The sequence below is a fragment of the Amblyomma maculatum genome, chromosome 9 (genome assembly GCF_055883805.1).
Source record: "Amblyomma maculatum isolate TAMU_Amacu chromosome 9, ASM5588380v1, whole genome shotgun sequence".
NCBI lineage: Eukaryota > Metazoa > Arthropoda > Arachnida > Ixodida > Ixodidae > Amblyomma > Amblyomma maculatum.
The window spans coordinates 21,323,957-21,341,843 of NC_139352.1; the positions used below are offsets into that span (position 1 = coordinate 21,323,957).

At 40.4% G+C, this 17,887-nt stretch overlaps 2 protein-coding genes and 1 long non-coding RNA gene across 4 annotated transcripts; 2 read left to right on the forward strand and 1 right to left on the reverse strand.

Moving 5' to 3' along the window:
• Positions 1-211: 211 nt before the first annotated feature.
• On the forward strand, positions 212-11,952 carry LOC146178555 (sterile alpha motif domain-containing protein 3-like). 2 transcript variants are annotated; one of them, XM_084578359.1, is made up of 10 exons: positions 213-522; positions 1,441-1,563; positions 1,659-1,732; positions 1,819-1,968; positions 3,360-3,447; positions 5,587-5,745; positions 6,488-6,700; positions 7,375-7,546; positions 8,218-8,303; positions 9,437-11,950. In XM_084578359.1, exons 1-10 carry the CDS (start codon positions 379-381, stop codon positions 9,734-9,736), a joined length of 1,509 nt encoding a protein of 502 aa, XP_084434485.1. In that variant the 5' UTR covers positions 213-378; the 3' UTR covers positions 9,737-11,950. The 2 variants fall into 2 exon arrangements, with proteins under 2 accessions (XP_084434486.1, XP_084434485.1); XM_084578360.1 differs by lacking the exon at positions 6,488-6,700 and having other exon boundaries at positions 212-522; positions 9,437-11,952.
• Positions 11,953-13,080: 1,128 nt separating this feature from the next.
• Positions 13,081-16,486, reverse strand: LOC146178556 (uncharacterized). The gene is made up of 2 exons (XM_084578358.1): positions 16,389-16,486; positions 13,081-15,452 (listed from the first exon to the last, which is right to left on the reverse strand). The coding sequence occupies exon 2, from the start codon at positions 15,450-15,452 to the stop codon at positions 13,095-13,097; it is 2,358 nt and encodes a 785-aa protein (XP_084434484.1). The 5' UTR covers positions 16,389-16,486; the 3' UTR covers positions 13,081-13,094.
• On the forward strand, positions 14,677-15,623 carry LOC146178557 (uncharacterized). The gene is made up of 2 exons (XR_014700616.1): positions 14,677-14,750; positions 15,371-15,623. It is a non-coding gene; the product is annotated as an uncharacterized LOC146178557 (long non-coding RNA).
• Positions 16,487-17,887: the final 1,401 nt, after the last annotated feature.

The following is a 17,887-nucleotide window of genomic DNA, read 5'->3' on the forward strand; positions in this document are numbered from 1 at the left end:
CGCACGCGCGGCACAACCAAAGCCGTGCATTTCACGTACCGCCGGCACCGACGAGACGCGGGCGCGCGGCTCTCTGCTATGGCGCGCATTGGTTACCATGGTTACCGCGCCGATTCCCGGGCAGCACGCGGGCGCCGATTCTCGCAGGCGCAGACGCAACGGTTGTAGCAACGCCGAGGAGGCGCTGCTCTAATCACGTGGGACGACTCGCTCCTTTTTATTTTTTATTACTAGGTTCTGCCGCGCGCTCCCTCCATGCTTTCTTTCTTCGATGCGTTTAATGTGGTGCTCGCTGCGTGCTCGCATTCTTTTGATTTCCTCGGCAACTAGCGCGTCGGAAAGCTTGTGTAGGTGTCTTTCTAAGCATTTTCAGTTACGATGCGGTGTTTAGTTGCTGTGCCACACCTTGGTGCGGCCAGGACATATTCAATTGAGGGAAACACGCTCAACGCGCTCAAAGAAGCCATTCGCGCTTGCCCGGTTCTCGGCGGCAAGGTGGACCTGTCATCGAGCTCGTTTCAGGCAAGTGTATCTTTGTTTCTTTGTTTTCAATGGCGCTCAAAAAGGCTCGCGCATGTGTTGAAAACTTTGCCCGAAACTTATTTATACGAAAGGAAGCTTCGTTGAGTGTTGAGTCGCTAAATGAGGCTTTTGACAAAGCACGTTTTCCAGAAGCGCGCGCCAACCTGTCGTAGCCGCTGCCATACCATGCTCTACAAATCGCCTATTCGTCACAGCCCAGATATGAGAATGTCATTCTCGTCAGTGACAAAAGCTTAAAGCATTAATTGCGGGCTGCATGTTCTTCAAAACGACAGGGAATAAATGTTGCTCTGCAAGCACGAAATCTTCCAGGATGCGCAATCACGTGACACACGGGTGCCGGAACAACCTTGTGTACAGCCGTACGTGAGACCTTTCACGACTCTGTGAGAAACCGGTTTGACTGGGCAGTGAAGCAGTTGGGGGGGGGGGGGGGGGGGGGGAATCCGCAGCTTTTTCCTGTGCTATGAGCACAGCTCAGTCTCCAATATGGCAGTGCGCTTTGGTCAATTTTGAGAGGCGCGGTGTTGTCAAAAGGCGCCATGCTCTCGAGAATGTAGAGTGAGCGCAGATTTTGTGGGTTCGAAATTTTTTGTTTTCGTTCTTTTTTCTACTGTGAGAGGCTAGAAAACTGTCTCTTATAAACTTTCTCTCTTATAAACTCTCTTATAAACTCTCTCAAGTGCAATGCGCGGGAAGTATGAAAGGGGCTGGTGGCTGCGCTGGCCGGTCCTCAGCGCGTTCAAACGAGTGACGGCTTGAGCTGCCTTCGGCGCTTGATTAAGTCGCTTAAGTTGTCTGTCCCACGTCGCCACGTCGTTGTGGACTGATAACTTTCTTCGGCAAAAACTTTGGTTTAGGAGGAAAAAAAACTCACTTTTACTTCGTTGTTCACAGATACTGGACAAGGCGTTCGAAGAATATGTTGACCTCTCTGATGAAGACACAATTGCTGATATGTCAAAAATTCAGCTGCACTCACATGTCAGTAAGGAGCAGATTGCTTCAACTTCGTCACAGGTATTTATCTTTAAGAAATGCATATCAAGGAAAGCCGCAGCACAGACATGAATTTATATTTAAGCTTTCGTGATTTTTTTTTTTTTCACTTACAGGATACAACGTCGGAAAATGTGACTCCCAGTGGTGAGCAAGAACAAGAAATCGGAATGGGCGGTTATTTTGATTTGTAAGTGTGTCTGATTGGAGTACTATAGTCTATGAGTCTCAGGTAGTGTGTTCAGAACTGAGCTCTAAGCTACAGCTTTTTTGCAGGCCGTCACACTCAGATGATGATGGCCATACTTTTGTGTTACCAAGCCTGGGAGCCCTACATGGTGACATAGTCAGTGGCAAACCGCTTTCTTCGGCAGCGTTCAAAAAAATCGTCAACACGCTCTTCACTGAAATGATGAAGATTACTCTGTGAGTAAATTATCCTCCGAATTATTTTGGTAGCTGTGAGCATGCCTGCTAAATCAGTCACAGGGCATGATATATTGCGCAAAAAATCTTGATACCATTAATAGTATATGAAGGTTTTATTCCCAGGTTTTCTATATTTCAAAGCTTAGAGAGCATTGCCGAATGAATGCTTGATAATTCCAGTTTTGGTTAATTTAAAAACCTTGACGATTGCTGAATTTCTGTAATGTTGTAAACAATACTGAAATCTTTTTTCTAATTTGATCTGGAATCGTGTAACGGTTTGGCAAAACCATTCATTGGTTTCCTCAAGAGTTTCAATTCAGACGTTAATCAAATATGTTGTTTATTAATGAGCTTCGTATATTAAGCTCTGGTCTCATGTAGGGTATTTCCACGAAAGATCAAAGCATGGTCGGTCTACCTTGTATAATTACATCAAAATTTTATATATTGTTGCCTGATGACTGCAAAAAAGACCTTAATTGGTTTTGCTGCCAAAACGCTTTTCGAGGCACAGGGCACAGGGACAAAAAAGTGGAGTGCCACGGCTATCTTCTCTGCTGTTTTGTCCAACTTTGGTTATGAATTACACAAAATGTAGAAGTTAGGTAGCTGAAAATTGTCTCACTAAATATGTGCATGTTTCATTTGTATTCACTTAAGTTTTGCTTTTTTTCGGTAGTATAGGGGCTTTTATAAAATCTCAAAATCGGGCTAGGAAATGAAATATTACCTACTTTGCAAGCCTTTATCTCAAAAAATGCTTTTGGTAGAGCAGCAACAATTTCACACTATGTTGTCAACACACTTATCTATCAAACTGCTAAAGCTTATATTTATATTATGTCTCAATACAGAGATACAGTCATGCTAATTTCAAGAAAATGGTGAGCAAAGAAAATGTCTGTGGACAATAAAAAAAAATGTTTTGGATGTTCTTTAAACTTTTTCCACCTCTTGTCCTCTACTTCAGATTTCAATATCATTAAAACCATTGCATAATTTTGATGCACTTACCACCAGTCCAGTAAGATCCTTATGCAAGAAGTTGCATTTGTAAGTCTGACTTCTTCCCTGCTAAGGGTATAAAATGAATTCTATATAAAATGAAGGCCCAGCAGCACAGAAAAGGTATCGACGAAACTGAGGACAATTTTGTGATGAAAAAGGTCAACAGACCATCATTTGAGTGACCTTAGGGGAAGACCCTTAAATTTGAAATTACTTTAAAAGTGTTCAGGCTCGAGTTTTGAATATTTACTTGCATGCATTTCTGAGGAAAATTGCAATATTGGTGAGAGCAAACTAATCACAGCTCATTGTGGCAATTGTGTAATTTGTAGCTGATGGCAAATTAAGACAAGGTTAATTTTGGTAATGTTTTTCAGGTTCCCTACCCGCAATTTTTATGCAAAAGTCACCTCACTTCTGATCGAGAAATACCCTCAGCTAAAGGATGTTGTAGGAAGTGGAGCTGTAAGTAAATATCCCTTTTTTGCTGGTGACACCTACCTATAATGGGCGCATCCTTTATGATAGCACATTTAGCAGATGCAGTAACAGTGTAAAAGTTGATGCCTTGAGCGGAGCAGTGCATGAAATTACAACCTACATTTGCTGGTTATGATTCATCTTCAAACACAGTGAAAAGACTTCATTTTGCAGTGAAGGCAGCCGACTGGTCTTTCCATGCCAAGAGTCCTAGGCTAAAAAAATAAATTTTGAGAAAACATTTTACGTATATGTAAAATTGCGTTTTCATAGTTATCTTTTTAGATGGGTGGGCATGCAGTTTTGCATGGTAAAAATGTTCTTTAAAAGACTATAAAAGTTAGAAGTACCATTTTCATTGATTTTTTAAGGATCAAGCTACTCGGCAGTTTGTTAATAACCAGCTTCGTTTCCTACATGGCTATTAAATATAAGTACTGTTACAGGGGACGAAACAGTGTACATCAAGGTAAACAAATTCTAGAATTGAAGACAGTGTTTTTGGCAATAAAAAGCTTGTTACTTTTATCCTGAGTGCTCAGGTAACAATGCAATAGTATACTGAGTACAACAGTTTATTGCCAGTCATGTTGCTTTTTTTTTTCATTGAAGTACTTTTTGTATAAAGCAAGAAAAAAAAAATTTTTGAAGTGCAGTTCTCGCACCATAAGTTGCGTCATCTCCTAACACATCTTCACCACTGAGCACAGAACCGTCGACACCGTTAGCAAATGAAATGCATAGTTACTGTGCTTAAATGAAGTTACCACTGTAGGCAGGCATTGGAAAGATAAGTAGTCAACCAGGTAATCATGCGAGGAGCCTGCTCATGTGATTGAGGCACATCTGCGCAAGCGGGCCGCGCTCAACGCCTGTGCCCATTTTGAGTTTCTCACCACACCGGTGTGCACTTCGCTCGGTCACGTTGCACTCTGAGGCGTGCAATGCTTTCGTAATATTCAGATATAAAGTACTTGTGTGTGTACGCCTGCCATTGTGGCTGGTCGTCCCTCTTCGTCCTTGTGAGGCAGCATGCTGAATACACGCGTTTTTCTGCTCTTGGCTCCCTAATGCCAAAGTAGGTTCATTTCAGTTTTATAAGCAAAAACAATCTATGGAAGTCTAACTGCCCAGTGTCACATTATATCTTCTTTAGCTTCGTAGTTAAAAATATAAGGAACCAAACAGTGGAAAAAATGGAAGATTTAATAAAATAACCACATATATAACTTGTATGGACCTTAAAGGACGGCACAACTTGTGGCACGAGAGCTAACATCAAAAATTATTTTATCGCTTTAAACAAAAGTTGACTGGATGACAATTTCAGAAATGAAAGGAAACAAAACTTTGCATTTAATCTGCTATTAGCATTTTTACTTGGCCAACCTGAAGGTAAATGTGAAGGGTGCTTAAGGCTCAAAATGCAATCTTTTGCAGGCTTGGCAGTTTTTGCTGCTATTTATAGTTATGGAGCTGTGACAATGTTGTTAATAGACTTTTGGAAGCATTATGGTTATTTCTAAATTCTTGAGAGCAAGTTGATATCTCTAAAGGAATGAAAAAAATTGTATATTTTGACATTTTCTCTCAATATGATAAAATTATTTTTCAGTACAAAGCTTAATGCCTCATATTTAATTAAAAGCATAATCCTGTTCAATTGCCATTAAACAATTCTGCAGTGGTTTTCAAACATTTGAATTCTTTTTAACTATTTCGTGATTCCAAGCATCTTTCTTTTTGAAAAAGCTCACATTGCTCAGCTCACTAACTTTTTTTTTCAGCAAAACTATTTTACGATTTCATTATGAAGGGATAATATCTAAAGAATTGTTTTGAGCAGACCAGAGGCAATTTGAGTGCCACACGGGATGCATGACTTGGAATAATCAGGAAGTAAAATTGTAATGCCTTAATATTTTCTGCCATTCATTATGTCATCAGTGTTTTGTATAGCTGTAGCTGCCCTTTTTTCTATGAATTTTATTTCATGGTCAGATCTCAATTCAACCCCTTCCTTTGTAGTAATCACTTTCTGATGTTAAACACAAAATATACAGTGTCATTGAATCCTGCTGCATGCAGGTACACAGTTAATTTTCCTTTTTTTACTATGTTTAGGACTCCTGGAAAGTAGCCTTGGGGTACAGGTTTAAGCACCAACGACGAGCCCTGCCACGTGTCGGACGAGTGGCCGAAAACCGTAGTAAATTTGCAGCACGAAGAAAATCTAGCAAGGCAACGACTGGTGAGCTCCAGCGACACAAGATGCCAAAGATGGTGAGTAGCATTCTGCACTATAATGCAATATTTCAATTTGTTCAGCTAGCATAATGCACAGAAAGCTAACAAGGTGTGCAGTATTTGTATGTGCTAATGCTTCCAAATATTATTGAGCATGCATAAACTTTTTGGACAAAACTAAACAAAATTAGGTCAGACAAGTAGCAACATAAAGGTTGGGTTGGTTGATGGCGCTTACAATACCAATGTGACCGAGGCTATGAGAAATGCCGTAGTGGAGAGTTCCAGCAAATTTCGACTAACTAGGGTTCATTAACATGTGCTGGCATCGCAGAGCACACCGGCACCTTGCTTTACGCCTTCATCGAAAAGCGGCCCGGATTCCATCCCAGGTCCTTGGGTTCAGCAGTAGAGTGCCTTAACCACTGAGCCACTGGGGGGGGGGGCATATAGCAGCAAAAAGCTAGAATACCCTATAATAAACAATAAGAATAATAAATGAGTATTATATTATATGTATCATATTTTTTGGCATTCAGTCATAATCATTTGCTGGTTGGTTGAATGGTTGTCTAGCAGGTGGAAAAAACAAATTAGGTCATTTGTTAATACATTTAATTACATCTTACTATCAATCAAGAAATTCATGGTGACTATGAACTTAAAGAATATTGCATATGAAAAGTGAGGTAAAGAATTTCAATTAGAAGATAATGAATTTTTCCTTGCATAGTGCAAGTGTATATCACGTTTAGCTACTTTGTGTTGCTTCCTTCAGGCCGTTGCAATGTGTGAAATGCCAGGCGAAGACGAAGAGAGCTTGGCAATGCATATTGAATGGCTTATGTGTGAGCATATGAAATCTGCGCCTGATGAAGAGGAGATGAAGGAAAGGCTGAAGCTGACATCGAAAGATAGGATCTCTGATTTTGCTACAAGCAATGTGCGTGACATCAAAATGAAGTACCCTTACGTGATGAATTTCGAAAGGGTAAGTCAGGTATTGTGAATGCCAGTGAGAGGTGGAAAATCTATCGTTCACCTTGATTGGGGAGCCACCTTCATTCATGGCAACTTAGTGCATGTTTTGTGAGTTGTAATGCAAATGGTGCAATCTCTGTAAATGAAGCACTTAACTAAAGGTTGCAAAAAATGGCAGGGATAAAATATGGTGACTTGATGCAGAGATGCATTCTGGGAGGGTTCGGCAATTTATTTTATTTCATGGTGAAAGCAGTGCTAACACAGTATGAAGCGAGAACACTACACAGGCACTGATTAGCAACTGGCATTTATTTTAGAAATACAGATATATGTGTATATCTCCCACCATCGGCACAGTTTTTCCTTCTGCTTTGCATTTAATGTTCTTTATGCCGATAATCACCATAAGACTAATTCGTGTCAATGTCAACAGTATAAACATAAAAAAAAGGGAAGAAACCCAACGTTTGCTTTGCACTCTTAGGCTGTTCACTCCTTTAAATTCTTTAATAGCAAGCCTCTCATTTCCCTTTCAATTGTCTGCTATATATATATATATATATATATATATATATATATCTGTGTGTGTGTTCAAAGAGTCTCATTGAGATACATTTTTGTACTTTTAGAATTTGCTAGGTTCTTGTTCCAAAGCAGTTAAATGTGCATTTTTTCTCTCAGTTCTGCAGCGACTTCCAGATACTTACAAAAATTGATCCATCAGCTTCGATTGCAAGTGGCATTGAGAGCATTGCTAAACTGGTTGAACAGAAAGTAATCACCTGCGAAGCAAGTGCCATGACATTGCTGGAACAAGCCCGCGACATGGATCCACAAAGGCTGCGAACACGACGTAAGTGGTGTTATGACTTTAAATAGCACATTTCAGGCCTACTGTATATAGCATATTATTGAAAGTTGGCAATCCAGCGGCGATCTGGATTGCCAACTAGGTCTGATCCAGCACGCCCAGCGAGCAGCGAAGCTCAGCGCAGCCCTGGAATAGGGCCACTGACCCTGTGAGAAGACGGAAGATGGACCGCTTCTGCTTCTAGTACAAGACCTTCCTAGAGAAATTAACGTATTTCCTATTCTATCCTATTGAATGGTTTCTTTCATAGATATGATACTAGACATCACAATTGCTGCTTATTGCTACATTTGGTTGTTTGGAGAAGTGTTTTTAGGTTTACAGCCTGTATCTTGTCTGGAGCTGCAGTTTATTGGCCTCAGATGAAAAAAAAAATGGGAACAATATTAGAGCTGTGTGATTAGATAGAGAATATTGAATGCCATAGCAGCTACAAAACAGCCAATTTAAAAATCTAGGAAATGCTTTCAACTTGTGACAGATGTAATTAAGAGGATAGCCTCGCGTTATATTCTTTGACTGATAGGAACAGAAGCTCACAAAACCAAATCCTTTTTCTGAAAAGGGAACCTTTTCATAGGGTACTGGGGTTTAGTATGGTGCCAATAAAATAAAATTGGATTCAATTGTTGACAATGTGACTTCCTTTTCAGACATCCTGACCATCGCAGTCCTTCGCGTATTGTCTGGCAATGTCAAGGAGCAGGACGCTCTGTCAACTCTCTTCTTACACGAGGAGGTAAGGTCATTTAAAAGTTTTTTGGCAACAATGCCTTTTTAGTACTATGCCATTTGGTCAAAACACTTGCAAAAATGTGTTATGCTTTGCAGAAATAATTCTGCCATTAGCAGGTGAAGGTAATTATCTTTATAGTTACTCTACTGAGAACCATTATATGTGTCCATTAAAAACCTTCCACTGGATGACCTGCATTCTTTTGAAGATACTGTCTGATAGAAAGCCAACATCTTTTTCTTTCCGAGTTCAAGATTGCTTGATACCTGATGTTTCCTATATTGAGCAACAGACAGAGCAGTGGTGCAGTGGTTTGGTATTTGACTGTGGTGCCCATAAACACGGGATCAAATCCCGGCTTCAGCGGCCACTTTTCGATGGAGGCGAAAAGTAGGGCTCCAGTGTGCTGTGCAACGTCAGTGCACATTAAATAACCCTAGGTGGTGGATATTTTGAGCCCTCCACTACAGTGTCTCTTATAGCCTGACTTGCTTTGGGACATTAAGCCTCATAAACATAAACAGTAAATCTAATTTAAGAATGGGTGGAATAAAATGCTTTCACAACTTGAAGGAAAGAGCAGCAGCAGCATCAGTAGAGGCAAAAAGCCTTAGAACTGTTTGCAGGAGATGGTGTCACACTGTATATGACAGTCAAATAGTTTTCCTATGTTGTGGCATGAAAAGAAATGTAATACTGCGTTTCAGTAAAGGCTATGCCATACTCGCATACCTACTGTATTTTTTTCAGAAGCAGTACAGTAACACAACCTCTACTGCCCCATAACAAGTTTTTTAATGGAGTCTCTAAACAGCTTGCAGATTCCAGTTGGGAAGATAATTGTGCTGTTTGCTTTCACCAGTGTTCAATTTAAGTCATATGTTAACCTGAGTAAATTTTGTTTAAGGAGTGAGAAACATAAAGCCTGCCAGTTAAGATTGTGGACATAATGGCCTTCATCGAAATAATTCCATGGGGCATAAATATTTTAGGCGCAGCTATCAAACAAGCAATTTGTGTTAACATTGTTTGTATTACAGCCTTAAGCAGCTTTACAAAGAGTGCATCAAAGTGTGGTTATGAGGGAATACCTCATGCACAGTAGGTGCTGATGCAATATTTTATTGCCCCCTCAGGACTCAAGTGTTCCAGCTACCCCTTGCGTCTTGTACTCTGGAGAAAACGTTGAGGATGCCAACCTGCTGCATATGAGGGTGGACCGGGATAGACTGTTCTCCGTAAAAAATGCTGAAGAGGGACTGGCAGCTGTTATGTCTGCATACTGGCTTTTCAACATCCAGTACAACCGCAAGTTGTTCAACACCTTTGTTGTGCTGGAGCGGCTCTTTTTTGGGCTTTCATTGAGTGCACCAAGACCGGTGGCTACAAAATTTCTAAACAAAGTGTACCGAAATATGCATGTTTACAGAGGCTGAGTTGTATGTTGTGGTCTTTTGTATTGAGTTCACTTGTTTATTATTTGTAGACAGGTACAAGGGGTTAGGACAGTTGTGTTGTTGTGATACAAATGCAGTTTTCTGTGTTATGCTTTGCCACAAGCATTAATTTGGCAAAACTTGTGTGAACTTGCACCAAAAAAAAGCCAGGCAAGTGTGATATTATTTCCCCCATATTCTGTGGCTTCTCGTGGCCTCTACCCAGGATCTTAACGTTTCTCAGTTGCGGCTCGCACGCAGTACAGTTCGCACAATGTGCTTTAAAGCCTGCAAATGATCCCCTGTCCGTTCATTGGTACAGCACCCGGTCTGGCCTATGTATGCCTTCCCCCAGGTGAAAAATCTCATAAACGGCCCCCATGCAGCAGTTGACAAACCGGTTAGCATGCTTCTTACATACGCTCGGTTTTCAACACTATAGAAATGCGTGAGCACAGCTCGGCCTACTTCTTCGGAGTGAACGACACCACCAGCATGCCATGTCTGTTCACTACTTTCTTCACGTGGTGGCCAACCTTACGCATACACGATACCACAATAGGTATAACCATATTTTCTGTGGCGCAATCTTTTTCCCAAGCATGCTCACTTGATTTTCTGATGAAGGGCTTCCGTTACTGATGCAATGACCGTGCAGGGGTAACCGGCAGACAGCGACCTGTGTAATTGCTTACTAAAACTCGACTATGCAGGCATAACTTTGTAAGGGCAGGCCCCAAGCATTAGTTAGCGATAGCTCTCTTGACAGTTCTGATGTGCTGATAGGTAGGGCAAAAGTCCTTTCCGTGCCCGTGGAGATACAACATGAAAACTCTGCTGAAGGGCGTGGTCTACAAAAGCTAAAAAGAGATTGCAAAGAACCAGGGCAATGCACGAACCAATGCATATCTTTTTTCTGGTGATAAAATCTGTTTTTGTCCTTTCCTTCCTTTATCTGTCTCTCTCTCTGTTCCTTTCTCCTTTGTTCTTTCGTCAAGTTGCAATGCAACATTTAGCCTCTATTCAAGTTTTGTTGAGCTGTCATTTCATTGACACTGCACTTGCGTGTATTCCATCATTGTTCATTATTACAAATCTGGCAATATTTTGTCTTAATTTATGGCCACTGGGGCCATTTGTAAGTAGGTATTTCTACTGTGTTGCAGTCTAAGGAGGGCATAACAGAAGCCTTGATGGTTTAGTGAACATTTACATTGAGTGCCTTCATTCAAGTTGCCCTAAAATTACATTTATGCTCAACAGCTGCTCAATAATGCAGATTTTGTATCGAAAGCTTATTTTTGCTGTCTCGCACCTGATAAAGTATTTCTTAGCCATTTCAGTGAATGAGGTGCATTTCACTAAGTGATGTGGTTTTGTTTGTATTTAAATCATGATATACAGTGTAATAAATTTCAAGTCATTTTGGGATGTTCAACTATGTAAACCAACAAAGTATTTTGGTTACAGTGTTAATAAACTTTGCCACCAAAACTGATAGATGTCACTCTATATATGCATGCTCGCAATGCGGCAGGTGTATACTATTTGCCTTTGCTGGGGAAAATCAAATAACAGTTTCAGGGATCAGCCTGCACTATCTTGATATGTTCGTATACTTTGTAGGCATGTTCGGATGGTGGACAAGCACCTCTGTGATATATGTGCAGAGAGGCCCTCAACTGAAGCAGTATATAGTCTAAAACGGGATCGTAAAAATTGCTTAGCTAGAACATTACATCTGTGGGAAGCATTTTCTGTTACATTGTCATTCACTGAATATTGATTGCCATGCACTGACCTTTTTTAAGTTGTTTTCACTCTCGCATGCATTGGTGGAAACATGGGAAGAGATGTGGAGTTGTCACCGAGCATTGACAATAAGTTCCTCTGCTTGTAGCAATCGTTCGAGGGCCAGAATCATGAAGACTCGAAATGCAGGCCTATAGTATTTATATACATTTGTGGATACATTTCTTGCCCCGCATCAATCCGAGGCATCTGCTTCAGTCCATATGCATGTGGTGCACCCTTCGAGTACCCTTTTAGTAAGGGTGCAAAAAGGTGCAAAGGAAATATTGCACCCTTCGACAAGGGTGCAACCATTGCACCCTCTAAAATTTTAAGCTTGGCACCCTTTTTTAAGGGTGCAGTATCTGCACCCTATTGTTTGCACCCTACTGGTTGCACCCTTTTACTAAAAAAGGGTGAGCGTCTGGGGACAAGCCAGTTTCCACCCTTAAGGGTGAGAAGTTGTTTAGTGTGCACTAAACAGAATCTCACCTTTAGGGGTGCAAAAAAGGGTGCGGCATGGGTTTCCACCCCATAGCGCTCCCTTAGAGCACCCTATTTGGCAGTATCTCACCCTAAAGGGTGGAAAAAAGGGTGAGGCACTGTATTGCACCCTATTTGGGCAGGCACACCCTATGGTAAGGGTGCATTTACAAGAAGGGTGCAAAGGACACTGTAGGAAAGGTGCGAAAAAAAATGGGTGCACATGCTGCAAGTATATGCATTAAGAAAGCATCTTTGTTAGCATGTATAACAATAACTAAGCAGAAATGAATTGGCACAGTGAGAGGAACAAGTATTCAGCATTTGAACAGGATATTTATTCTCTTAGAAAGTTCATTGTTTTCAAATGCATTGGAATTTATAGCATGCACATATCACGCACATAGACATTTGCAGTGGCAAAATACAATCAATAAATGTTTACACAGAGCATGATAGTTTATTTTCAGACTCGAGACATCCAAGAAATCTGACTTAACATAGAGCCATTGTTTCACAGCTTGTATAAAAAATGATGATTCACCAAAGTAAAAATAGTCTATACGCACTTGAAACTGTTTACACGTGTCTTAGTCTCACTGGTGAAATGTTTTCATGGTGAGGTATATGACGTTTTAATATCTTCGGCTGGTATTGTATTTGGTGCCTACTTGTGTAGTGGACATTGACTGCCATGCTTTATGTGGTTGCGAGCCATAATCACTGAAATCATGGTTTGAGGGCATACAACTTGCAGTAAAAAAGGTTATTGGTTTGAATTCCAAGCGAGCCTCCAACATGAATAGCTCATGCATGATAAATTAATAAAAAAATCTTACAATACCATATAGAACAAGGTGAAACTGAGCATACAAAGTAAAAAAAAAATTTGAGCAAGAGAAGGGGGAGGCTTAGTCCACTAGTATATATGTTTCAATAAATGGACTTGTCCTCATCTGGAGGAGTGCAAGGGAATAACAAGACTAATACAATTGTGCACAATACCTGAAGATAGGACAGTTCACTGTGTAGCTGTACAATTTTATTTTTTTAGTTAGACAGGCTAAATATTTCATATAAAGATTCAGAACAATGAATGGCGAGTGCTTATAACATTCCGACCCTTGTGTGCACGCATGTACAAAGGTTCTACTTCAAACTCTGCAAATGAAGTCAGGACACTGTACTTTTCAATTGTATTGACAACATATACATGAAAATGCTCATCAAAACAAACAGTTTCGAGCATTTTTACCATAACCAGGAGCACCTTGTTTGCATAGAATAGTTGAGAGACAAGGAGAAATTCTGGAAGACTATCTTCAGGTGCATGTTTGACCAGGCAACATCCTGTCCTGTATGTCCTCCCATCAATGGTCACAGATTGTACAACAAATGTGTTTGTTGACTCAGTGTTATTCTCTGTGATGAATTCTTTAATACAGTCTGGAAGATGCTCATACAATATGCACTTCATGCCTGTATTACTGGAAATTGGTCTGTCACCTGCAGAAAGTAAATAACTCTGGAGGAACTGGTGCCTCATTGCAAGACTGTGGGAAAGATTTTTTCGGTTCCGTATTTTCCGAGCAATATCTTTGAAGTACTGGTGCTTTGCCTCAAATCGCATTGCCCATAGCAAGCTCAATGGTCCAAACTTTTGTATGTATGAAGGATAGTGTATGAGATAGTGCAGCTTACATGGAAGCGATGCTGCAGGAAACAATGCTCTGAATTCAAGACAAAAAAAATGTATTTTTCTTTGCAAGTAGGCAATGTGCGACACTGGAATTTTATGGCTCATGACAATGTCAACAATTTCTCGGAGAAGCAGATAAACCTGCCATGCTGCACTGTCTGAAGGAACATTATCCCCAACAAAAAAGGTTAGGGTGCGAAACAGGCAAAATACTTGTGTTGCTGAGCCCTTCAAAGGCACTCTCCCTTGAAGGTATTCCTTAGTAATTTGCTCTGGTTTGTTGCAGATATCATATGCATCATAAACCCATTCTGAAATAGTCCTGTTTAAAGCACTGAGAGAGAAAAACTGTTGTTCAATTAACAAAAATAATATATGGCGCAGTGCAAATGGTATGACTCCTTCATGGAGGTCATGCATAATATCCGGTGGAAAGTGTTGTGTCGGGTCAAAGCCAGGGCATAAAAGAGCGCATGGCTCCTTGACCCCATACAGTGAAAGAGTTGGCAGCCCTGCACTCAACATATTCATATGGTGTTTGTGCCCTTCTGCTGAGCGAAGTACAAAATCACTTTCCAAATATTTGTAGTTGATTTCAGTCCGCAAAGCCATGCAATGCCTACAAATTCTTCCTTGGTTGAATGAGCATTTGAAGCCACCCATTCTGTGACTAGATAAATTGTCTCCTGTGAAAATAAAGACTGACCCTTTCACCAAATTACCATTCACAGTTATGCCATGATTTGCCAATATCCTGACATCTGCAATGAAAGGCTCAAGAATCTTAGAGAGTCCATAGGTGGCAATGTGTTTATCTTTGACAAGGAGTGCCAAGTGAATACCAGAGAGTGCTGACCGCAACTTTGCATCAAAATTTAACACTGAGAAGTACACAGCTGTCATTTTATATGTTCCCCTCTTGCTACCAAGGGGGTTAGACACTTCAAACTCATCACTGTACAACTGCAGGCAAACTTTACTGGTGTCACCTGCAAAGTACTCATGGTTTTGAAACGCACTGCCATCAAACACCGAAACCAGGTAAGCATCCGTGCTGGGGTAACTTCTGCACTCTTCTGAATTGTGGGAGTATTCAAGAATGCACTTGAGCACATCGCATAGAGGAACATATTCCATGGTGTCATTTCCTTGCAGTACTATCGTGCGGGACTGAACAACAGGAAAATGTGCCTTCCAATATTCAGTCCGCCCAGATCTTGTCCGCAGCTGGTGAAGTTTTTGTTTGCATACTTCCTTTATGTTGATGGCTGGCTCACCATGAAGTTGCTGATGATCTCCAATGATCTCCATAAAATCGATAATATCATTGGCTAATTCATGTACAGTGGACTCTGGTAGCCGCCTTCCTTCCTTCCACTTTAGCAGTAGCATTGCCAGTGCATAAGCATAGTCATCTGACTTGTTCATTGATTCATGCTGCTCATCCTGGGTGTCTAAAGGTTGTTCATCATCTGTTGGCACATCATATACACTGGTATTTCTTCTTGTAGTTCCCATTCTCACAAAGTAACAGGGATGCATTTCTTCTATGAGTGCACAATGCTTCCGATATACATGCTTTTTAAATGAAAAAAACTGACGAAATGTTTGCATGCAGCCACTCAAACCACACACCCAATTTGTTTCATGGCCATGGGTAGTTCGCAGGTGTCTGAAGAGAGCACGTAGGGAGAAGTGGTGGGAGGCACATCGTGGGCACCGAAAGAATCGTACCCCTGGCATCTGAAGTGAAAAAGAAATTTTACTATTAAAAATTTTCCTACATGGATTTCATAGTCTACCACTATTATGACTTATCGGTGTATAATACAATTCGCATCATAGAAAAGATCAGCAACCCTAAAAGAATGTAATTATTTTCAGTATTAAATAAATATTAGTATAACTAAAAAATTCTGTTCATCATGAGCTTCAGTCAGTCTTCAAGCATTGTACATATATTCACCATAACAAAAATTTGCACTGCATATTAGCATGTGTACAAGAACAAATGTGATGCCAAGCTCTTCATTTTAGGCACTAAATCATATGCCATTTGCTTACCTTTAAACTGACAAGACAGCAATAAAACTTCAAAAGATATTAGCAACAAAATTCAAACTTACTGCGCCCCTTGTAGAGTCATGAATGAATATAAGTTTAGCTCATGGCATTTAATGTCCATGACTTGGGCTATGAAGGACGGATATATATTGACCATATGGGACTCCGTAATGATCACTCAAATCATATAGTGAGCAAGCTTCTCATTTTACCTTCATTTAAAAGGTGCTATACCATTACTGGGATCAAATATATGACAACTGTCAAGCACCTAACTACCAAGCTACTGTGACGAGTCCATACAATATATTCCACCCAGCCATGAGTAGTGAAAAAATAAAGGTTTTTCTGAAAACTTGCAGTTCACCTAGCATGGTGTGTTTAAATGCGCAGAAACAACTAAATCAGAGTAACATGAAGAATAGTATTGAGAAAGATGGGAGTTCTCAAGGAAAGCAAGTTTTGTTTTTAGTGCCGTGCATTAGTATTCTGGTTCACAGCACCACAGAGTGGTGAGAATTTCCTGAGAAATCCTCTGCAATAATAAAAAAAATGAAAAACACAAATGAAAAGCTTCAAGATACACAATAAGGCTATAAGTAGGTAACTCCTTACCGTCTTTATTTTAGCAGATGGTTATCAGAGCCACAGTGCCCAACTTTGCCAGTTCTTCAGCACGTCAAATCCATAGTAACCTGCATATTAATTTCATATACAACTGTCAGGAAATAAATGTTGAAATAAAAACAATTATATTTCTTTTTGGTATGGCTTCATTTCAGGCGTTTCAGTTCAAAAATTAAATTAACCTATTTTCGTCAATAGCTTCGTTAAGCATTGGTTTTTCATTGAGCATATTGACACCTTTAAAACCTCCTTTCGCAATTTTTCATTTTTTTTTTCTTCAAATATTTCAATTATTTACCGATTACGACCTCTAAATTTTCCTAATTAGCGTCATCACGCACTGGCTATTGATTCTGAGTATTTTGGCACATTTGAACCCCCTTTTTCAATTACTCATTTTTATTATTTGTTTTGATCAATTACATTCCAATTTTTTTTTTAAAAACAATTCTGTTTCATTCTGAGCATATTGATATCTTTCAACCACCTTTGACGATGTTTTCGTCTTTATTTTTTTTTTATATCATCAATAATGAACACAATGATTTCATGAAACAATCGCCCATCACATATGCCAATCGAGCATCGATCACCAGAACCACAAATTGCCATGATGCGATTTTTTAGTGCTGCAGCCCTTCTACCAGCATTCCTGCAAAATTCCGACGTCTGACAGAAACAAGTGCGGCATATATTGCGCCTTCCCTTTCCTATACACCAATTATAAAAATCTGGTGAACGTTGATGCGATCAACGGAACGCTGGTTGTGTTCGACAAGGGGCGCGCGATGTACCATACAGCCATTCTTTTTTAACCTACACCACCTACACCTGTGTAGCAAAACAATACTTAAAATGGTATTTTTTTACACTAGTGCAGCTGGTGTAGGTAAAAAATTGCCCTATCTGCAGTGGTAACGCTCAGGCGTTCACATTTCTCCGCTGCACATTCTGAGCTGCTTTTGGAACTTTTGGTGCTGCAGCACGCATGCAGTGTGTGTGGTCTGGAAGCATGGCCGCCTGACTAACAGAGAAAAATAACGCTTAACAATTGAGATAGCAAACACAACCTTGTCAAAACGCCCTGCTCCTGTACGATATTCCGTGATTAACGGAGTTTGTATTTTTTATACAGTACCTGATTATTTCCAACACGCAGTGCAGACTACTACTACGCCGAAGGCTATGCGAGTAAATACACAGCGCCGCAACGCAAAAATCGTACGTGTTCATAGTTTCATAAAACTTACCTCTTTGTGTCCCGAATTCAAAGGCAGCGCTCACATCTTGTTACCTTGTCAAGTCTACTTCAAGATGAAGTGGCTGCTCTTCTTAACAAATGCTACCTAGAACGCCAACAAGAACCAAACGCAAAGCACATTCGCACGCGCGGCACAACCAAAGCCGTGCATTTCACGTACCGCCGGCACCGACGAGACGCGGGCGCGCGGCTCTCTGCTATGGCGCGCATTGGTTACCATGGTTAC